Source organism: Cetorhinus maximus, chromosome 26, assembly GCF_964194155.1.
Source record: "Cetorhinus maximus chromosome 26, sCetMax3.hap1.1, whole genome shotgun sequence".
NCBI lineage: Eukaryota > Metazoa > Chordata > Chondrichthyes > Lamniformes > Cetorhinidae > Cetorhinus > Cetorhinus maximus.
Window position 1 is genome coordinate 2,652,755 of NC_135904.1, and position 24,360 is coordinate 2,677,114.

Sequence of the window (24,360 nt, forward strand, 5' to 3'; positions counted from 1 at the left end):
ACGTTCACTCCAAGAAGCATTTTTCAGAAAGAGGCCTTGGGCAAGCTGGAGAGAAGCACTTTTAATGACATTTAAGAATCCATGGATTGTGGATGACAACAGATTTAGAGCAGCATTAGAATTTAATATCTTTTAGCTGATTTCCAATCATGGATTTTAGGGTTCTACAGTTACAAGCTCACCGAAAAGCGTTGTCATCTTCCATACTTTGACAGGTAGTTGAGCTAGTATATTGCAATGGGTCTGTGAACCCTCCAGCAATGTATGCGATATTTGAAGCAACTCACAATTCAAGTCTTGTTCCAGTCACTGCAAACCTGAACTTCAGATCAAGCAGTTAAGGTCAAAGTTTGGTCCAGGTTTAATCAATCCACAAACTTCAGCAAGGTCTGAACATTGAACCAGGTTTTGTGCTCAGTTGGACTCTGAACTCTTTGTCAATACACTCTAGAAGCACAAAAGCAGGTCCCATTAGAATTTCAGATCAAGGGGAAAAATTCAATCTTTGAACTAAATGGAACAAGGTTAAATGCCTGAGGTCTCAAGTTGTCAAAGTGAGGCAGTGTTCATTAACAGAAACCTGGTTAGCACTTTCAGCTCCTCAAAATAATTCTTATGTTTGAGTTCACTTAAAGATTTTTCTGTCAAAGATTTCCAGCAAGACTTACTTTCTTTCCTCAAACCTAACTTAAGAGCTGAAAACAAAGGCAGCACAAGAGGACTAAATGGTAACATCTTCAGAGAGCCAGTATGGGCATGATGGGCCAAATGGCTTCCTTCTGTAAAGAATGCTTTAATAATTCCAAGAGGCCTGATAATAACAGGGCCTTATGTTGCATTAGTTCTCTTATGCCCCCACTACCTTCATATCGATGACTTAGATGAGGGGATTAAGTGTAATATGTCCAAGTTTGCTGGCCATACAGAGTCAGGTAGGAAAGTAGGTTGTGACGAAGATGCATAGGGGCTGCAAAGGGGTTTAAACGGGTTAGGTGAGTGGGTAGGAACATGGCAGATGGAATATAATGTGAAAAAATGTGAACTTATCCACTTTGGTATGAAGAATAGAAACGCAGAATACTTTTTTAAATGGGGAAAGGCTGGGAGATGTTGGTATTCAAAGGGCTCAAAGGGTATCTGTGTAAATGAATCAAAGAAAGTTAGAATGCAGGTGCAGCAAGCAATTAGAAAAATAAATTGTATGTTATCCTCAATACAAAGCAATTGGAGAACAATTGTAAAGAAGTCTGATTGTATAGGGTCTTAATGATTCCATATCTGGAGTACTGTGTCAAGTTTTGGTCTCCTAACCTAAGGAAGGATATACTTGCCTTAGAGAGAGTGCAACAAAGATTCACTAGACTTATTTCTGGGATGAGGGGGGGCTGTCTGAAGAGGAGAGATTGAGTCGACTAGGCTTACATTTCCTGGAGTTTGGAAGAATGAGAGATGATCTCATTGAAACATAGAATTCTTAAGGGGTTTGACAGGATAGATGTTGGGACAATGGTTGCCCTGGCTGGGGAGTTGAGAACCTTGGGGCCATAGTCTCAGAATGAGTCAGCCAGTCGAACTGAGATGAAGAGAAATTTATTTACTCAAAAGGGGTGGAAGCCTTTGAAATTCTCTACTCCAGAGAGCCATGGATACTTAGTCCATTGAGTCTTTTCAGAGATCAAGAACAATTAGGGATGAGCAACAAATGCTGTCCATGCCAGCGATGCTCACAACCCATATAAGAATAAACAATAGATTCTTGTATACTAAGGGAATCAAAGGGATATGGAGAAGGTGTAGATGAGGTATAGGAGTAGCCCTTGTCTTACTGAATACCAGAACAGGCTTAAGGGATGAAGTAGCCTACTCCTATTTCTTATTTTCTCATGAAACACAGAAGTAGATGTGTTAAAGTGATGACTACTCCCTAGGAAGCAAAGAGTGATCTCCCCCAATGGGAAATGCTGAGAATGGATTTAAGGTAGAGAATTGAGAAAAAGTGAAGCAGACTGTAAAAGACCAAGTCCTCCATTGCTGGAAATATAAGAATAAGAGCAGAAAAAACAGTCAGCAGGTCAGGCAGCATCCACTGGAAAACAGCAGCCTCCATTTCAAGCCATTGACACTGCCTCAAGTAGGGGAAGCGTTACTGATGAGCAGTATTTAAAAATGAACATAATTTTGGGAAAGGCAAAGAAAAATGAATGCACAAGGAAAGAAATGGAATGACCAGTGAAGTGTTTTGGGTGAAGGGCCATAATGTGTTGTCACTCACATTGTAAGTGTCACACCGTATCATTGGTTACATTGTCTGTATCACGTTGAGTTGTTGGTTATAATCTATGTATCACAACATTTTATTGGTTACAATGGCCTGGATTTTGCAGTCAACAGTAAAGCAAGGACACTTGGCCACTAACCTCATAGAAAGCTGCATTGAGAGGCTAGCAATCTCTCTGTGAGAAATTTCATTCTTTTGAAGTGCAATTGATTGTAGTATTTAATGGGGATTCTCAACAAGCAGCAGTGATGTCAGCATGCTAACTAAGCAGCCAATCACATTTAAGAATTCTCACAGACAGCCAACAGGAAATGCCATCTAATCATCAAATCACTTTGTAAAAATTTTAGAGAGTAAAATAAAGATCAGGCCAAACACATGAGGCTAAGTTCAAAGCTAAAAGATCAGGAACAAACTTAAAAAAAATCAATTATTTTTTAAAAAATCATGCTTAAATAATCTAGCAATTAATCATAATGAAGGCATTTAATAAGATCATATTTAAATGGAAATATTATCTTTTCAGGCCAGATTAATAATCATTCAGGTCACCATTAAACACCGAGTCGATGAATAAAGCTTAACTTTTTATGGGGTTTCTAATGGCAATACAAAAGTGGAAAAGAGGAAGATCTCATTGGATCAACTGATTTCACTAATTTCTGGATCTGGGGGAATCCACAGCGCAGCCTTTGACAAACCAGTGAATGACAGATTGCAACCTCCATGATAATCTGCCCGTGTGCTAAATCCTGAAGCTGCGGTCAGTTTCAGAGGCGTAATGCTGGCAAACAATGACAGTTCACTGTCAAAAACACCCCAAGTTCCAGACCATGGTGTGTATCACACCGTTTTGTCAGATACACTATGGAGTTGGATACATAAAGATTTTCAAACCGGCTTCAAATTGAAAATAACAAACTGAACATGCACATTGAAGCTAGTTTGCTCCCTTGGATAGAGCTCAGTCATCACAATATTAGAATTCATCACAAGTTCTGAAGACAGGAGCTACTGGCTTCACCATCCGATAGAGTTGATTTGGACCAGTCTCCAAGAAGACACAGGGCAGTACCTTTGATTCAGAACTTTGTTACTGCTTAACAGTGAACACCACTTGACTAATGCCATCTCTTGACAGAACATCTGTGTTTCTGATTTACTTACAGATTCTGTAGTCCAATGTAAGGCTCCATGTCAAAAGCATTCAACGTTTGAAGGCTCTTCTGGTTCTCAATGTGTCTGCAAAACAGCCAATTAATGAAGAGATTAGAATGGGCACAGCCTCAGTTCATTATTTTATGGAACAATTCCCAAGCTGAATTCTTCTATGTGCATTGTGCACCTTAACAATTACACTGGTGCTGTGCGAGTCCTGGCAAACACTCAGTGGTGCCAATTTTCCAGAAATAGCATCACTCTGTAGTATTTTGTTGGCAGGGAAACCAGTGTAAGAGACTGATAGCCTAAACTCCAACAAATCTACAACCTCATTTACTGACAGAAAGCTTGATAAATTCTGACTTGTCATTGAATTTTGATTGAAATGATAAACCCAACTGAATGCGCCCTTTGTAGGCTAGTCCACCAGCTCTCACTGCGTAGCTTCACTGATGTGTTTCCATCATTTATTCAACTCACATTGCTCGCTGGGTCACTTGGGTGAAAGACGGGGTCACCATCGGTTTGGTGAAACGCTCTGATGCGCACACGCTGGAGTCTGAACTGAGTGTTGGGCTTCAACAGGGGAATGAGAAGCCAGTAGCAATTAAACGCCTTCTGATAGCTGAGGGAGTTACTATGGAGAGCTGCTGTCTCCTTGATGATGTTGATTGTCTCACACACTTGACACACCATTTCATTTGGGGAAGCCTAAGAAGATATTTAATGAAAAATATTCCTTGATGAGTCTTCAAGGAAAATTCAGCTCAATGGCCCAGAATTTCCTGGGGTCTTGCACCAGGTATGGTGTCAGGGCCACTGAACAATGCAAAAAGAGGCAATTATGGAGTAAGCGGCTTATATTATCCACTTCTAAAAGCCAGGGACTTTTGTGCCACTCCCACCATTTTACTATCACTGAAAAATAGGAAGACGACCAATAAAATCAATAGCAATCGTGATTTTCCTGCATTTATGCCAGTTTTCACAATTTGGCAACTTAGACATAATTAATGGCCTAAGTGGCCTGATTTATTGCTTCAATTTCGATATAGAAAACAAAGTGCCAAAAATCAGATTGATCTGACTGAAGACTCTCATCTGAACTATCAAAAGAACTGCAGCCACTATGATACTTGACAGCACAAAATTTCCTTGCAAACAAATTATTTCTTTATCAGGAATCAATTGGTGCCTAATGGATAGCGTAGTCCTGCAGTCATCATATTCCATCTCTTCATAGTCATACAAAAGATAATGACTGTGTATTCTGAATACATTAATGGTACCCATCCCTGCGTTAAATGTCAACACTGGTCATTTTGTCAATTATCTTTTAAACGCATGGAATTCATCTTAACTAGTTGATTAATTAGTTGACATCTATGTTTTAATACACAACGTAAAATCCATACTATGTACAGCCTAAATCAATTGGGAGTTGTTAGTAGTGCAGGAAAAGAACATTTAATTCGAGTCTGATTTTTCTAATGATCCCTTATTGCAATTGTCTTGACAAGTAGGCACACGTCTGCCTTTGAAATCTACAATTTTCCATGTGGAGGAATCTGATTATGGAGACCAAGTGCTCAAATATTTTGTTCAACAACTGACGGAGCATTCATCCCTGACCAGCCATGAGTTCAAACAATTGACAACTGCAGTAAAATTCCACACCGACTAACAATTTAATCAACTATTTAATAAAAAACTGAGAAAGAGATTGGTGTGAAACTTCCCCGCATGTTGCTGTAAGGTTTGTGGACACTTGAGTTTAGATTAAAGGACCAACTCAACCAAATCACATAATCCGTTAGAGTGAACAAGAATTAGTTTTCATTGTACTGACTAAGTTTACAGACGCACTGATATTTAAGCAGTTCTGGTGAAAAGTCATAGACCAGAAACTCTGGCGGAATTTTGAGTTTGGCGGGCGGGCATGGTTGGTGGGCCTGGGAGCGGCCGTGAAATGGGCCGCCACCTGCGATCGACCCCCGACCACAATTTCACACTGGCGGGTCAATTAAGGCCCGTCCGGCGTGAGACGCGGCTCCTCACTGGTCGGGAAGGGCCGAGCAAGGCCGGGTCTGTTGGCCGCCGGATCCAATGGTGACACAGTGGCCGGTTTATAAACGGCCCAGGCTGCCCCTGGAAGGCTGCCATAGGAGAACGTGTTAGCAAAGTGATGGAGTTGAGTGCGGCTGGAGGCGGGAGGGCAGGTCGGGTGGGCACTTGGCCCCCCACTTTTTGGATGGGTGCCTCATCACCCTCCTGGAGGGGGTGGCTGCCAGGAGGGACACCCTTGTCCCCTGAGGTGGGAGGAGGAGGCCACCGCACTTCACAATGAGGGCATGGGAGGAGATGGCAGCACTGGTTAGCAGCCATGACGTGATGCAGTGCTCATGGGTGCAGTGTTGGAAGAGGTTCAATGACCTGCTGCGCTCAGGAAGGGTGAGTACCATGTTCGCAGTGGACAGTGTGCAGAAGTGTTAAGTTGTGGCTGTACCCCCGTGAAACTCAGGGGTGCTAGAGTCTGAGTGCCAACTGTCAGTGATGCCGGAACTTGCCAAGGGGATGAGCCCTGGCTACTTGGACTGAGTGCCTTGCGGCTCGAGGGCAATGACTTGGATGTGCCCTGTGAGTGTTCATCAGCTGGGGTTGGCCAGGCTGCAATGGCGCTGCAGGTAGAGAGTGAACTAATCAATGCTGCTCTGTCTTTTCAGCAGAAGACAAGCCAAAACCAATTGGAGAGGTCACGTACAGGCGGAGGCCTACCCAACCTGCTGCTGCTCACCAGATTCGAGCAGGATGCCCTTGAGCTGGAGAGCCAGCAAGCTCCATGTGCAACCAGGTATGGAGAAGCAGAGCTGCCAGACGAAGGTAAGAGTGCATGCGGAGAGGTGTCACAAGCCACCTTTTCAACAATAGCCCTTGTCATTCAGCAGCCATCCATCCAGTCGGGCTGGAGCACTGAAGAGCCCCAGCACCTGGGAGTGTCTGAGCGTCATGGGAGCTGCCTGGGTACCTTGCACAGACTGATAGTGTGTGACCACAGGATGCAGATTCTATCTGCACGTTCATGGAGTGGAAGCCCTTCCTGTTGACGAAGGCACCGGGCTCACCTGCTGGCGCCTTGATGGCCACATGTGTACAGTCTATAGCACCCTGGATGTGGAGGAAGCCAGCAATCGCTGCAAAGCCTCTGGCTCGCTCAGCCTGGCCGGCCTCATCCATACGGTAAAGAATAACGGTCAGTACCTGCCTGAACAGAGCTTCTGTCACCAGCTTGACACAACTGTGGACAGCTGATTGGAAGACTCCACACAGATCACCCACTGAGCCCTGGAAAGAGCCAGAGGCATAGAAGTTGAGGGCCACTGTGACCTTCAGAGTCACTGGCATGGGGTGTCCACCCGTACAGTTGGCGGTGATCTCAGGCCCAATCATCTGACAAATGGAGGTCACTGTCTCCCTTGAGAGATGGAGCCTCCTTCGGCATTGCACCTCAGTCATATTGAGGTAGCTGCTTCGCTGCCTGTAAACCCTGGCAGCAGGAGAGTGGCATCTTCTGCAGCCCTTTCCACCTTGGACTTCCTGCTAGCCCGGCCCCCCTTGTGCCTGCGCCTCTCCTCCCACAGGTCCCTCCTCTGGAAGCTGTATTGGGACACCCGGCCTCCTCTCCCTTCGGCCCCTCTCTTCCTCCTCAGAGGAGGTGCCACCAGCAGAGACCACAATCCCCATTGCCAGGGTAAGGGGAGGCTGTCTGACACTGTCTGAATCCTCCAGGGGCCTTGGAGACATCAGTAAGTCTTGCAATGAAGCCTGGAAATGCTAAGAATTAAACCCCAAACAGAGATGAAGCTGCAGAGTACCAATAAACAGCAAAATATCTCCAAAACTCCTCACTACTCACACTGGCAATGCTGCTGACCCTTTTTATCCCGCCCTTGGATGAGGTTTAGAAAATTGTCGGCTGCCCGCCTGCCCGTTTTGCCCATGCGACGAGTGTGAAATTGCATGGGCAACGTTAAATGCAGCTTAATTGCCTTTTTAATCACCTTAACTGGCCTCGTAATTGACGGCGGGCACAGCTCTGACTCCTGCTCACGCCCACCGACTGAAACATCGCGCGATGGCATCAGGACACTCACCCAGCATCATCGCATGCTATTTAAGCTCGAGCGGGTCAGGCACCCGCCCCACCCGCTCAGTGAAAAATTCTGCCCTCTGTTTGCTCTCTCACCGCACATCATGCCTAACCTGCTGAGCGTTTCAACCATTTCTTGCTTTGATTTCAGGTTCCCAGATATTTTGCTTCCATTTCAATGTTTAATTTATTGTGCAGAAACCCAGAAAAGCCAACCTTATGTTCGCTTGAGTTGGCAGGACTGGTTTAAAGTCGTCACGAAGTTAAATTGTAGCATTTTACCACCACAGCAAATCACACAATTGACAGCATAAGGTTGCTAATTCGGGTTGGATGTACTTGTGAAACTTTCATCCTCCCACCTCTAATAACACTCTTTCAAACAGCTTTTTTACCCCATTTCCCATATTTCTACAAAAAGGTGGTGTTCAAAGAAAATGAATAAACCTTTTTTTTTCAAATGTTCCCATCATTTTCTCCCAGTGTCCAGGAGATTGATTTTTAATTTCTGGAGATTCCAAAATAATCCTGAAGAGAATTGGTAACCCGATAACAGCAGGTGCGATACATAAGGTACTTATCTACCTCACCGAGCTCAGTGTCAGGGTGACCAACTCTTAGGAAATAATAAAAAAGGTCGCTTCATACATGCTGGTGGGGGGGGGGCAGTTGTTTGGGCTGAGGGGGTGTATCATGGAGGGTGAGAATGGAGAGGGGGCAGCCTGTCCCACCTCACTGGAAGACAGAACTTGCACGTCGATCATGGACCTAGCAGTCCCACTCTCCCCACGCTCCTTCTTGTAGCCACTTAAGGGGCCCGTCTCATCCTGCCACTGTCAATCCAGCAGGGGATGGCTTACCATGGAGAGAGCACAACAAGCAAGCCTGCTCGGGGTTGCTTGCAGGCTCCCTCATTCAAAGGCATTCATGGACAGCCACCCCCCTGCCCTTGCTGCCAAACCCCTGCCCCTTGACCACCATCCCTTCCCCTGCAAAACCTCACCCCACAACTCCCCTCCCACCGCCACTCACCTCTTGCCTGAGATCCAGGGACAATCTGATAGGCCTCGGGTGGGTGTTGTACCAGCCTCACCGGTGGCAATGCCATTTAATAGAGCTGCGCTGGCCTCTGATTAGCCAACAGCTCTTGGCAGGCAGGACTTCCACCCTGGAGTCCTTGATTCCAGATTGTGGGAATCTGAGGTGCAATACATCTTTAAGAGAATATGAGCAGATTGACCACGTGGCTGTATTACCCAATTGCTGTGTAGCGCGGGCTACAATGTTAATCAGTAGTTTAGAATAGGGGCTGGTTGGAGAAGCACACATTGTGTTGGTGCTCTGTTACCTTTGTAAGTGAACAGCATGTGCTTCATCTTATATTGGTCTCTGCGTCTGCTGTATATTGTTTGCTAATTCACCTCACCGGTAGATAGGCGTGCAACCGTGTTCCCGAGCGAAGCGACCTGTCAGAAGGAACATAACACAGAGGAAGGCCCAGCGCTGGCTGCTTGTGCCTGAGTGGACAAGATGCAAGGGCCTTCCCCAGGAGAGGCGACGCGAGGCTCTCTCTGGCTCACTGGCCGGCGGCCAAGACCTGGGTTGCCTCCACAAGATTCCGCCCACAGTTCCAAAGAGACCTGCCCAAGCTGTGAATCATCTGCAAGTTGAGGACAGGAGCAATATCACAACCACTGCCCACAGTTCCGCCGATCTCCAGCTTTTCCCAGGAACACTCCAGCTGCACCTTAATCTTCTACATTTGTTCAATAAGTTTGTTACAGGGCTTTGCAAACAGCTGGTCCCATAATTCAAAGGGGAAAAACTTGAGGCAGACAGAAAAGCGACACCGTAACTTGCCCATGGTATAATTTGCACCCTTAGCAGCTTAGAGGCATTTCAATAAGATCACCTCAGCTACATTCTGTCGCAGCACCATAGGATATAGAAGCTTTTTTTTGCTTTTTCAAATGTAACCCAAAGCCACAAGATGGCTTATTCTCCTGTATGGACAGCCATACAAAATGAAAGGGATAAATTAATCCCAGTGTCCTTCAGCAACAAAGATGTGTTATCCCCAAGGCCTCATTAGTAAATTCAAAGTAAATCAGCAGCTGATACCATCTGAATGGAGGCATATGGCAGTTTGACCCTTTCAGAGTTGGATGTCTGCTGTGTGTTTTTATGTTTCTGATAAGGCTACAGCAATAAGTACAATTTTATACTCCCCTCTGGAATTTAACATATTGTGTCCTAAAAAGATTTTTCTGAAATGTGGCACAATAAAGTCCTCTTGTTACAGCGAGCACTATTTTAGCTACATCTTTAGCGCCAGGCATTCTCCATCTCCCTTACACCCCTCTTGTTAACAGCACTTTCTCTTCACAATTTCATTCCACTGTCTCTGATACCGAGTGATATCATTTTATTTATTTGGCAATTTCAGCTTCACCGCGGAAATCATAGAACGTCTGCAACCTTTTTACTCATCGGTAATATGGGAGCCTTCCAAAAAGCACCAGCAAACAATGAAAGATTTTGGGACGATTATAGGCGTCTGAACTCTAACTCAAATTTCACTGGTACCTCAGACTTCAGGTTGCCAGTTCTGGGCAGATGTATTGTTAGAGGCTTCAGCACATCCCACCTCCAACTGCCCCACCCAGTCAACAGAACCTTTCTTTCCATCGGCAATAATTTTATGAATGATAAACAAATGTGTTTAAAGGTAATGGAAAAGCAATATTTATTTTAATGCCCTGTCATGTTTCTCCCAGGTTACCCAAAGCATTGTCCAGAAGATTAAACTTTAATTCCTGGAGCCTCCAGGGCAATCCTGGAGGGTTGGCAACCCTACTTCAACCTCGCTCGCAATGCTGTCCTGATCCTTGCTAGCACCTTAACCCAATCCTCATTGGCAGCCCTACGCTGAGCCTAGCTGGCAGCCCTGACCCAACTTGCACTGGAAATTGGCACACTTTAAATAAAGGAACTTAGCAACAAGCGAACCTGCGCTCTTAATAAGGACAGGTGAATAAACTCCGCCCAAAATGTTGAGCTGCCTTTTATCTTTCAAATGCTAATGGCTCTGTTGTGTGTTTGCAACAGTTCTTTCATTCAGCTTTTTGGAGTTTAGTTTTCCTGCAAAGTAATTGCTCGGTGAGCTCAGGCGCTAAATTCTTTGCATAACGTTTAACGGAAGAGCAAAAACGCAAGAAACACATGAGCGTTCTCCTTGTGAACACTGCTCTCCTTTCTGCTGCACGTCCACTGCCACTTGGGCCAATTGTTACTTTCAATTTTCAGGCCCCAAATCCATTCTCCCACAAGCCCTGTCAAACATGTCAAATTAACGAGAAGATTCCGCAAATCCCGAGAGAGAGGGAGAGAGTGAGAGAGAGAGAAGGCCGATACCAGCAGCTTCCGTTAACTGGCTGTCTAATCCCAAATTAAACACTAAAGCAGAGCAATAATGACCTGACATTCATTCAGGATGCTGACACGGTGGTTAAGAGAAGTGGAGTGATGTCCACAGATGGATATTGACAGCTTAGGGTCAATAAAGTAACAATAAGCCCCATCCTTGATTGCAGTGTAAAGTCTGATTCGTTTGCATCGACAGACGTTAAACAGATTGGGACTCACTTTGACCTTTGGGTGACTGACTGGCTGAGTGCAGCTTCCAGTGCTGAAGAGCACCCCAAGCCTAATCTCAATCTGATAGGCAAACTGTATGGCCCACAAAGGCAGCATTGATCAGATATGCATCATTTTTTAAAAAGTTCTTTCACAGGATGTGGGCTTCACTGGCTGGGCCAGCATTTATTGCCCATCCCTAATTGCCCTTGAGACGGGGGTGGTGAGCTGCCTTCTTGATACAGCAGTCCATGTGGTCTAGGTACACCCACAGCGCTGGCAGGGAGGGAGTTCCAGGAATTTTGACCCAGCGACAATGTAGGAACGGCGATATATTTCCAAGTCAGGATGGTGATTGGCTTGGGAGGAAGCTTGCAAGTGGTGGTGTTCCCATGTGTCTGCTGCCCTTGTCCTTTGTGGTGGTAGAGGTCGGGTGGTTTGGAAGGTGCTGTTGAAGGAGCCTTGTGAGTTGCTTCAGTGCATCTTGTACATGGTACACACTACTGACACTGTGCATTGGTGGTGGAGGGAGTGAATATTTAAGATGGTGGGTGGGGTACAAATTAAGTGGCTGCCTTGTCCTTGATTGTGTCAAGTTTCTTCAGTGTTATTGGAGCTGCACTCATCCAGGCAAGTGGGGAGTATTCCATCACACGCCTGACTTGTGCCTCGTAGATGACGGACAGGCTGTGGGGAGTCAGGAGGAGTTACTCGCCACAGGATTCCTAGCCTCTGACCCGCTCTTGTAGCCACAGTATTTATATGCCTGGTCCAGTTCAGTTTCTGGTCAATAGTAACCCCCAGGATGTCCATAGTGGAAGATTCAGTGATGGTAATGCCATTGAATGTCATGGAGAGATGGTTAGATTCTCTCTTGCTGGAGAGTGGGTGGTTGTTGATAATCAGCAGGAGGTTTCCTTCCCCATGTTTCACCTAATGCCATGAGACTTCATGGGATGTGGATTCAATGTTGAGAACTCCCAGTGCAATTCCCTCCCAACTGTATACCAATGTGCCATCACGTTTGGTGGGTCTGTCCTGCTGGTGGGAGAAGAAATACCCAGGGGTGGTAACGGTGATGGTGGTGTCTGGGAAATTGTCTATAAGATACGATTCCGTGAGTATGACTATGTCAGGCTGTTGCTTGACTAGTCTGTGGGCCAACTGTCCAAATTTTGGCACAAGCCCCCAGATGTTAGTAAGGAGGGCTTTGCACACTCAACAGAGCTGCTTGTGCCGCTGCCCTTTCTCAGTGCCTAGGTCGATGCCGGTTTCATTCCTTATCGACTTTTGTGTAGTGGTTTGAAACAACTGACTGGCTCGATAGGCCATTTCGGAGGGCATTTAAGAGTTAACCAGATTGCTGTGGATCTGGAGTCACATGTAGGCCAGATCAGGTAGGGATGGGAGATTTCCTTCCATTAGTGAGACCAGGTAGGTTTTTATGACAATGGATAACGGTTTCATGACTGAGACTAACTTTCAATCCCATGGGCAGGATTTTTAGCTCAGTGGGTGGGTGTGAGCCTGACCTGACCGAGCACGGAATGGCGCGCGATGGTGTCGGCCGAGCACGGAATGGCGCGCGATGGTGTCGGCCGAGCACGGAATGACGCGTGATGGTGTCGGCCGAGCATGCCGACATCAACGCGCAGTCGCGTGATAGTTTGGTCAGCGGGAGCTCACCGGAGCCAGCAGCGCGCCCGCCGACAGTTAAAGGGCCTAAAGTAACAATTTACTTTAATTTTTCACTGCCCATTCAACCTAACGGTCAGCGGGCAGGCGAAAAGGCCAAGCGGCCTTTGCATTTTTTTGGAAACTTCATCCATGGGCGGGCTGAGGTATCCAAATACAAATAAAATAAATACTTTATTTTTTAATTAAAAACATGTCCCTGCTCATGTGACAGAGTCACACGAGGGGACATGTTTCATCACATTTTTCTGCTCTTTATTATTCTTTTTGAAAATTCTTCATCTTCAGGTTACTCTGTGCTCCCTTGCGCGCATGTGTGAGGTTTACGCTAGGCCTGTTTGCACCCCCCGCCACCCCCCACCACACCCCACCACACCCCCCACCACACCCCCCCCATCCGCTTGGGAAACAATTAAGGCCCGCCCATGTAAAATGGCGGAGCGCTGCTGATCGTGGGTGGCAGCTGGGTTCCTGACTGCCCCTGCCGATCCCACACCCCAAGGGCAAAATTCTGCCCCATGTTTTGTTTTATTGACTTTAAATTCCTCCAGCTGTCATGGGATTTGAACCCCATACCCCCACAGCATTAGCTCAGGTCTCTCCATTACTAATCCTGTGATATTACCACTATGCCACCACATCCCCCTTACATGACCCTGATTTCCATACTAAAAATGGCCTTTCCATGGTAAATTTAAAGCAATATGCACACTAAAAGGTACCTGCTTCAATATGGGGGCAACAATTATTTCAGCCATTATCAGGCTTCAAGGTGAATTTCAGAAGTTTGTCAGTCAAACTGTGTCAGGCAAAAATGAAGTGAAAGCAACCTCAGGGAGGGCATCTCTGGCTAATATAGCACACACTTCCCTATTTAAGGAATGGCTAGACAGGTTTGAGGATTTGTTGAGTGAGGATGGCAGCTCCAAATGGCACTCAGGCACCCTCCTAGGGGACATCAAGGTGCCATACCAGGCAGAAGATGGCAGGCAGGTTCAAAACTGTCTACAATACCTGCAGGACCTTGGAACAGATGGAAATAAAGATAACACACTTCTGTGTTATCCAGGAATCTGGCAGGGAAACAGTGCCTAGTAGTACCATGTATCTCATGGTCCAAAGATCGCTTCCCACAGGTGCTGCTTGTTCTACCTTATCACCTATGCCAAGCCCCCACACAACCTTACAGCTCATTCTTCGCATCTCATATGTACCCATACCTCAGGGCACTAGTCTTGAAGGTGCAATGTAGAGTTGTAAACCATGCCATAGTCACATTTTTCACAATCATGACACCTCACGTTATTTTATCATTAACTGAGACACATAATGCACAGGGTCTTACTGGCATCCAGCCTGGCATGAGAGTGTTGCCAACTCACCAGGGTTATCCTGGAGTCTCCAAGAACCAAAGGTTAATCTCCAGCACAACCTGCGAGATAAATCTTAGCAGCATGTTTTAAAGAAAAGGTGTACTTTTAAAATGTGAAATTAATACTTTTGTTTGTTAGTAACGAGGATATTGCAAATGATAAAAATGCTGTTTGATTGGGTAGTGATTGCCTGGAGGTGTAAAGCCATGCAATGAACCCTCCAGTAATACATCCAACCAGAGTTGTCAACTTTACTGTCACTTTCTAAGCCACCTTTCACTTCCAATCTTTGAAGACCACTTTATCTGTGAGTAAACCAATTGCCAGCTAGAAGATTGAATCCCAGCCTGGAGAGTCTGTTATGAAATACTCTAGCAGCTGTGAGGGGGGGTGGCGATGGGAGGGAATCGGGAGTCTGGGTGGAGTCTGGGGGACTGGGGTTACCCTCTCCCCACACCTACCTGGGTGTAATGCAGAGTCTGCATCACCCACCTCAGGTAGAGGCTGACAAATCTTCTGGAAATTGGCTTCACCCTCCAGCTCCCAAGAACAAGAAGAATTTTAGTAAAATGCTTCAAGAACTGCATCAAAAGGGGAATAAAGGTAAAACAAGAAAGAAAATGATAAATGAAATTGGAACCCAAAGGGCAAAAAGCATTATTTTCCAAAATCGAACTTAGCAAAGGGAAACCAAAAAGGACTGGATAAATACAAAACTCCTGACCAAACGCAGGCAGCTATAACCTTTAGGAGGAGCACTTCCAATTGTGCTGAGCACCTATGTAAATAGACACAAGCCTTTGCATTGCTCCCACCAACCACAGAGATTTATGGGGCAAGGGACACAGCCTTCAGTTACATATTACTGGAGGTTTAATGAGGCTGGAGTTTGAAGAAAACAGGCACAGTTCATTTAAAATATCAATCATGGACAAGCCCTCTCACTCCGCAGTTCATCTCCATTGTCCTAGTGCTTAGGAGCGGCATTTTGCACCCCATTATAATTTGAAGATTTACAACTGCTTGCATTTATATGGCACATCTAACATAGTAAAACATCACAAAGCATTTCACAGGAACATTATAATGCAGCATTAGACATTGAGCCTCATAAGGAGGCTTTAGGGTCATACAACCAGGGACACAAGAGCTAGGCACAGGAGTAGACCATATGGCCCGTTGAGCCTACTCCGCTGTTCAGAACATTTATGGCTGATCTTGGGCTTGAACTCCACTTTCCTGCCCGCTGTCCATGTCACTTGATTCCCTGAGAGACCAAAAATCTACCTATCCCGCCCTTAGCAAGAAAAGCTTGGTTAAAAAGGTTGGAGGCTCTTAAAAGAGGATAGGAGCCTAGGGAGGGCACTCCAAAGCTTGCGTATTGGTTTCTGAAGCATGGCCTGAATGGTGGAGTGATCAAGTTTGGGGATGCTCAATCATCTATATCATTGTGCCCGAGCATCTTGAAGCCTATGAGATATGGAAGTGTGCAAGATTTTAAGTAGCGTAGGTAAGGTTAATCAAGACCACTACACTAAGTTGGACCAAGACGTTAATAGAAGGGGCACAGGTTCAAAAAAAGGTTTGTGACAGATGTCAGGGAGAAGTTCTTCAAAAGGTAGTCCACATTACCAAGTAGGGCAATAGGGGTTGAAAACTACAAACACATTAAGATCCAGTTAGATGATGCAGCAGGGGATATAATTTGGGTGATATAAAAACAGAAAGTGTTAGAAAAACTCAGCAGGACTGACAGCGTCTGCGCAGAAGCAGTTAACATTTCGAGTCCAATGTGACGTTTCTTCAGAACCCAGTTCCAAAGAAGAGTCACATGGACTCGAAACTTACCTGTTTCTCTCTCCACAGATGCTGCCAGACCTGCTGAGTTTTTCTAGTACTTCCTGTTTTTATTTCAGATCTCCAGCATTTGCAGTATTTCACTTTTATTTTAAGTCCACAATTTGGGTGGATGAGCTAAACACTAAACTGCTTTGTGTCATCTATTGTTATAGACCCTCATCTGTAAGCATCTTGTGATAAGAGTGAAACAACTTCACATACAGAAAAGCACTTTTTAAAGGCACAATGACTCTTCTGTATCACAAACTAAACTGACATCAATATCATAAAAACAAGAAAGGAATATCACAGAATGACTACAGTGAAGAGAGTTTCTTGTCACTTTCAATTTGATGCCTGACAAAGTTACTATAAACAAGAATTGTCAGGGGCTTTGCTCCAATTTGATGTGGTTTTTACAAAATCACCATGCTAAACTGTCTTGAACTGGAATTAGGATTAAGTAAATGGTGAATCTTTCACAGGCTAGTGCTAGGACTGTTTAGTGGCAATGGAATTGCCACTTAAACTGAATCAGTTTAGAAGAAACTTGTCATAATCGGATGTGTAATATACCTTTAAGACGAATGCTGTAATGGAAGATCACATGATCTTGGTTTCCAATAGCAGAGTAGCGTGGGCTACCTCTGTGGTCAGTAGTCTTGAGTTAGAGTCTGAAGTGTAAAGACAAGAGTTTTGAGTTGTAAGCGCACAAGTGTAGCTGCTGAGCTACTTTAGTAAACAAACAAAATGTATTTCTTCTAAGAACGATCCACTGATCTTCTCTGTCTATAATACCGACTCTGTCACGCCGAAATAAGCATGTAACCTGGGTCCTTTAGCCCCAACAAACCAGGGCACAGGATCCAACAAAACTGTTAAGCATTTTGACTTGTTCCTGTGGAGTTGGACAGTATTGTCTTACACAGTAATCGGTCGTGTTAAAAGGAGTCCTAGTGAATTGCACCACTGCTTTGTGTCGTCTGTGATGAGGTAAAACACAGCTCATAGATCACAAAGTATAGAAGAGGGAGGCTGTTTGGAACATCTAATTCATCCTTCCATGGAAGTCCAAAGACCCCCGCTGATCATGGCAACCAACTGCCTCTTCCCGTCATTCCACGGTTTTTGCTTCCACCATTGGAGCATTCCTCTTCGTGTGAAGAAGTGCTGGAACTATAGACATGCACTCACTCCCACACACTCATGGAGCTCTGTCTTCACCAGCTACAAGTCCTGATAGGAAGAGCAGACAGGATAGCCAGCTGTAATTCTGTAATTCAATTCTACACGGCAGCTGATGCACACTGCTATTGACATAACATCCTTTCTGCAAATGTCTTTACTTGTGATGCATGAGGTAACACCACTGACAGCAAACACGCAAATCGCGGGGTGCAGTCAAAGGCAGGCACGAATGAATTGTGCAAGTGAAATCACGTGGATGCCTGATGTAATAAAGCAAATGGGGGCCAGCAGCTCCAATCACAAAGTCAATGAAACATATAGAGAGGGAGTTGCTCTTTCACATGGAGAAATATAGGAAAACACAGCACTCTGAAGGAGCTGCAATTGTGTCTCATGAATAACCAACAAAGAAGAAGGTGAATTAACGCAATGTCATCCAAAGTGTAGAGCCAGTCTGATATTTATGAGGCATTTGACACAGTGGCATTATGTTAATGTCACCGGACTAGTAATCCAGGGGCTCCAGCCTAGTGCTCTGGGAACATGGGTTCAAATCCATGGCAACTGGTGGAATTTGACTTCAATTAATAAATCTGGAATGATAAAGCTAGTCTCAGTAATGGTGACCATGAAACTATTGCCAATTGTGGTAAAGACCCATCTGGTTCACTAATGAAGGAAATCTGCCATCCTTACCTGGTCTGGCCTACATGTGACTCCAGATCCACAGTATATGATTAACTGTTAACTGCCCCCTGAAATGGCCCAGCAAACTACCCAGCTCCAGGGCAATTCAGGATGGGCAACAAATGCTGGCCTTGCCAGTGGCGCCCACAGCCCATGAAATAAAATATCATGGGACATAGGTTTTTAGTCGGTGATGGAGGCAGGCGCAGCAATTTGTGCTGCTGCCCGGCGTGTCCCCAAAGCGGGGTGGGATGGGGTGGGGTGGGGTGGGGTGGGGGTTGGGTTGCAGCTACCTGCCATTTATAACGGAGCTCATTAAAAGCCTATTAAGGTCTATTGTCAGAGGCCATCTGGAAAATTCCAGTCCCTAACGGAATAGTGTAGCTGCCTGCAGCAGATCTGGGTGGAGTGGGTCTGTGCAACAGGCAGGCTTTGAGGCCCTTCCTGATTGCCTGCAGTTGCAGCCACAGGCTGCCCTGTGGTTTTCCCCCTCCTTCCCACGATGGAGGCCTGGGCTGCTAAAGACATGTTTTATTTTGGGCCACCTTGCAGGACCCTCTCTCTCGCTTACCTGAAAAGGCGTCCTGCTGCTTCTTGAATGCTGGAGAGCTTCCTATTGGCCCTCCAGCTGCGAGACCCCGTCCACAGTCCTTAATTGGATGGCGAGCCCATCGTCTGGCCACTAACTGGTCAATTCGGGGAAAATCACAGCAGAGTGACTGTTCCCCACACAGTGCTGCCTTCTTACCCCCACTTGACCCTGATATCAAGGGAAAATTTTGGGAAAATGGTTTCTTGACATTCAAAATTATCAGTCTCAGAAGCAAGAACGCAACCAGTGCATTAGTTTGACTTAGTGGATGGTATTTTATGCAGATGACAGAGATCTCGCCCACCGGCTACAGAGGTGACAAGAGGCCGGCATCCCGTCCTTTCAGGAAGGCCTGCCGGATTAAGTGGACAGCGGTGGGCCCTGGCCGGAATCATGGACCCGGGGTGCGGAAATCCCCCTCCCCTGAGAGATGCCAGCCAATCAGAGGCCACCAGCTGTGTGTTGCTCAGCTGTGCCCGCCAGGAAAGCGGAGGTTACTGCTGTTAATGTACCCACACAAGGCCCTTAACATCATAAAAAACAGGAGCTGGAATAGGCTGTTCAGCCTATCGAGCCTGGTCCGTTATTCAATAAGACCATAGTTGATCTGAATGCGGCCTGAAGTCCACTTTCCCACCCATCTCCCGCAACCCTTGACTCTCTTGTCAATCAAAAATTTGTCTCATTCAGCCTTGAATATATTCAGTGACCCAATCTCCAGAACTGTCTGCGGAATCGAATTCCAAAGACAAAGACTCTCGGAGAGAATAAATTCCTCCACATCTTGTCTTGAATGGGAGACCCCCTATTTTTAAACAGTGCCCCCTAGTTCTAGATTCTCCCATGAGGGGAAACATTCTCTCAACATCTACTCTGTCATGCCCCCTCAGGATCTTACATGTTTCAATAAGATCGATCACCTTTCATTCTTCTACACTCCGATGAGTATAGCCCCAACCTGCTCAACCTTTCCTCATAAGACAATCCCTTCATCCCAGGAATCAGCCGAGTGAACTTTCTTTAAACTGCTTCCAATGCAAGTACGTTCCTCTTTAAGTAAGGTGGCCAAGGTGGTACACAGTACTCTAGCTGCAGTGTCACCAAGGCCCTGTACAGTTGCAGCAAGACTTTGCTACTTTTATACTCCATTCCCTAATAATTGCCAATATTCCATTTGTCTTCCTAATTACTTGCTGTACCTGCAGACTAATGTGTTGTGATTCATGTGGCCCAGGGTCACTGAGGGATCTGGGCGGCAGGTGAGTGATGGCAGGAGGGAGGTTGCGAGGGGGAGTGGGGGTCATGGGGGAGGGGTTTCGGCACAAGGGCAGGGGATGGATCCCAGTGGGGCCCCCCTTCCTGATGCTGAGTTCCTTGATCAGGCACTGAGTGCCTGACCACCGCTACCCACCCACCGCCCCCCCCACAACCCCCCACCACCCTCCACTCCACTCTGGGAGTGCGCCAGTAACTCTGACAGGGTTTGCTTTTCAGGCTTCATGTATAATGAGTCTCCAGCCCGCTGCTGGGTGATTTTCAAAAAGCCCAGGTCAGGGTGGAATGACAACCCAACTGTCAGTGGCAGGCATCCAAAAAAGCTAATTGAGGAGCCTATGGAGGCCCCTCTCCTGTTCCAAATGGAATTTCCCAGTTGGCAGGCCAAGCCCCCAGCAGTGGCCGAAACACAGCCAAAGAGAGGAGGTAAAAGACCGAGGGTGGGGTGCGGTGGGGTGGAGGGTGTGTAAACAGCACTCCAGTGAGCTTTTTAAACTGCCATCACCACCATTTGGTGGCAGCCACAGGCCTTTCTGTGTGAGGGATCCACGGCTATGGCCCAAGATGGAGGCACCCTCTCTCTCTCCCTCCTACATAGATCAGCAGTTCCCAGCTCGGACGATGGGGCTATCGATGCGTTATTGCTGACTAGCCTACTATTGGCCTTCCAGCCTTGGGAACCCATCCTGACTACTAATTGGCTAGCACTGAAAAATCACCTCAGGAGTTTGTATTCAATGCGGTGCAGGGTCATGCTCTGGAGGATCTCCTGATGTTGGGTACCTAGCCTGGGGTACAATCACCTGAGCTAATTCCTGTATCCATCACGAAAGGATAACCCAGCTGATTTTTGGGTAGAGTTTTGATCTACAAGGTACCTTGAGGTGGGTAGCATTACCAACTCACCCCTTAACAGAGTATCCTGGTATGGGTGAAATTACTGACCCACCTTTTGCCAGGGCATAGTGATGTGAGTAGAAGTATAGGCACACCCCTCAATCTTTCAAATGCTGATGCTAATGGAGAAGAGATTGACTTGGCAGAGAGAGAGTTCCCTCTCCTTTGGTCAACAGTGGAGACTCGCCAGTGAATGTCCTGGATCTTGCCCATATTCGTAAAGGGTCTTTGGTAAAGACATGGATTATCTTCCCCACATGCTTAGATAGATTTTCTGAGAGCAGCTGTGAATCCTGAGCTTTTAGGTAATTTTTAAGACAGGCCCATCGCTCACCCCTCTCTGTCTCTATCTGCTCAAATGATTTTTGAGCACCACCTGGCTTTTTGCCTTGTTTTTAAATGGTGTTTGGGGGTGAGGGGAGATCACAATGAAGCTATATCTGCAACTGTTGCTCAGTGATCACCCTTGGGTTGATTTCTTGCCCTCCCTTGTTCACTGTGGTGATTGTATTCTGACATCAGTATCGATACAAGAGTGGTTAATGCCCCAAGCAGGTATTTGACAACAGTACTGGAAGGCAGTCTACATGGTAAAGTCAGTAAGCTTCCTGTGGGCATCCTAATTAGACTAATTGAGCAGAGAAATGTAGCTGGTGGCCTGGAGAGCTCCGAGCCACACCAGAGTGAAGAAAGAGTGGGGATAGGACAGGGAGGATATTTCAGTTCAACGGCTCAGACAAAATTCTTTCTTCTCCATTCTGTTGTGACATTTCCGACTTGGGTGCACAATGCCCGACAGGAGACTGTATGCTGTGGGCTGGAAGATAATAGAAAGATCCGGAAAACCTCTGTGTGGGAGAGGTCAGTTGTGCCGTGTTAATTATGCAATTAGTATGTCACCTTCGTTATTAACTGAATTAAATTTACCCATTAAGAAGCCAAAGAATTGTTCGACTGAATCCAGGAGGGAAGATAATAACCCTTTAATATTTGAAATGAAAGCTTTGTAAATCAGAGTGAGCCCTTTAATTGAGGGACTAACCTGATGGGGCCAAGGAAATGAAAATCCTGTCCAACGAGATAAGAGGCTGTGAATGACAGTGATCAGATTGAAACGGAATGAAAAGACTGTCCATTGGAAAAGACAGTGACAGCAAGATGAAAAAACAGACCAAGTATGTCACACTTTTTGGAAGGCTGCGTTTGCTGGCATTGCAACTCCCAGGGGTGGGTTCACCAGACATGCAGTCGCAGTGCCTGTGACGTCATCGCCAGCCACAGGTAGCTGCCTGCATTGAAGATTGGGACAATCCATAACGTTGCGCAATGCAAAGATATTTTAACGAGTGTGGCATCAATAAAATGTGTTTTTTTTTTTCACCACGGTTAAGTATTGCAGTTTTTACAGAATATTGAACCCCAAAACACCAGTTAAAAATCCTGGGATGGTGATTGCAATCTGCTTGCCATCCTGCTCGCTGTTTCACTGGCCATCCCGCTCTTGGCTACTGACTCTCACTCACTGCCTTGCACTCTCGCTGTCTACGGGCAGCAAGTGGGGCTGAGAGCAAAGCAGAAAGTGGAGCAGTGAGTGCAATGGCAGGCAGGGTGCGCAAGTGGGTGGCAAGCACTCAGCAGGCACACAGTTCAAAGGGCACAAAACGATGACATCAGCAGCACTGCGCACGTGCCTAGGGGAGGAGTGAGTGCTGACTTCCTGTTTCAGTGCGGTGGTAGGAGATACAGTGTTTGGGTCCTTTGGAATATGCTTATGTGAGTGTACAGCATGGATGCTATTCCTAATGAAACATGAAGGATTAAACCGGCTAATGCCCTTTCAGATGCTGATTGACCTGCTGTGCGTGTCCAGCACTCAGACCATCGTGTCTGCGCCGGTCAACAAAGCCAGTCAGCATTATTCTGTTTCACTGATCGGCAACCCATCCACCACCTCAAACATTTACTCCCTCCAGCACCAGCGCAAAGTGGCAACAGTGTGTACATCTACAAGATACACAGGGGCTATTTGCCAAGATTCCTTCATCAGCATCTTCCAAAGCCTGCACCCAAGAAGGGCAAGGGCAACAGGTGCATGGTATCGCCACCTCCTCCAAGTCGCACACCATCCTGACTTGGAAACATATTCCCATTCCTTCATCGTCACTGGGTCAAAATCCTGGAACAGCACTGCCAGAGTACCTACACCAGATGGTGCACCACTACCGTGTTAAGGGCATAAGAGATGGGCAACAAGTGCTGGTCTCGTTCACATCCCATGGATGAATAAAAGGAACATAATTACTAAGGACAGACAGTTAATACTTTCTGCACTTCCTAGATTTGTCAGTCTGATGTACAAGGTCAGCCACTGTCATCAAATCAGAGAAAGAGGCCACTCAGTCCCTTTATGCTAGCTCTGAAGATGCACTTACAGGCTGGGGGTTGAGCAAATCCAATAATGAAGCCAGCACCTTAGTGACCCAGCAACAAACCAAACTGTGACCCATAGCTGGCCCAGATCAAAATAAAAACTCAGAGAGTACATAATCGATTGCATCAGAAATTAGAATAGATAAGTTCAAATTTTAGGTGAGGCCTTTCAACAGTTCTGGGAAATGGTCCTTGCCCAAGACAGTCGACTGAATTTTATTGTATTTTCTTGGCCTCCCAGAGGTGGGTTAGGAGGTGGAGGGTGGAGGAATGAGAAAAATATGATCGACTTGCATCAGGCCAGCAACGTGTCATGTTCCCAGCCCCGTGCACTTTTCCTGCAGGTGGGCTCCCAGCATCAATAGCTACCTGCCTGGCAGCAACAGGTAGCCAATATAGGCACTTAAAAGGGCATTTAGTCTCTGTGTGGAAATGGATTGCCAACATTCTGATGGCACACAGTCTACCCCACTGTGTCTAGAGACCAGAAACTGAGTGGAGGCAGCTTCACAGTGAGAGAACAAGCTGAGCTGCCCAAACATTTTATCATCCTTTGTATTATCTCTTTCTTTAGCCTGGTGTCAATTTTGGTACGTTTATGTTTCTTTGAAACAAACCATATGAGGCCTTTTAAGTTGCCAGCATTAACTCTCAGTGCTCAGGTCTCCCCAAGCCGAAGGAAGACCATTGGAGCCATTTCATGTAGACTGATGACTCCACTAATGTATCTGATGCAATGGCAGCCACTGGGCTCCTACTGAAGGCACCTCCATGGCACTGCTCAGCAGCAGCACCCACGTGGCAAGGGCAGCTGGCGACCCTCCCTTGGGGCCACGCTGAACTGGCGGGGCATTTATTGGCTCAGGGTAAGGCTTCATCCCATCTGGGGAGAAAGTTCCACATTACAGACCTGATGGCCAACCTCACTGGCCGCCTGCTCTGTAGTCCCAGCAGCACCTGGTTCAAGGTTCAAGGGGTGGCTACTGCTGGGACTACGGGCAGTTCCCAAACAAGAGGAAATTATGGAGCCAGAGCTTCAAGGTAAGTCCAGGGTATCTGCAAGGCCTGACTGGCAGCCCCCTGGCAGCGAGGGGGCTGAGGGGCTGGGTTTGAGAGGTCAGGCAGGAGGGCGAAAGGAGCCAGGGGTATGATGTTGGGGGGG

General features: G+C 46.4%; 1 protein-coding gene across 2 annotated transcripts in view; it reads right to left on the reverse strand.

Moving 5' to 3' along the window:
- LOC144668216 (NT-3 growth factor receptor-like) overlaps positions 1-24,360 on the reverse strand; it is a 658,117-nt gene that overhangs the window by 479,036 nt on the left and 154,721 nt on the right. For both annotated transcript variants that reach the window (XM_078529980.1, XM_078529981.1), the window contains exon 2: positions 3,446-3,520. In XM_078529980.1, coding sequence (XP_078386106.1) covers positions 3,446-3,520 — 75 coding nt within the window. The remainder of the gene's footprint in view (positions 1-3,445; positions 3,521-24,360) is intronic.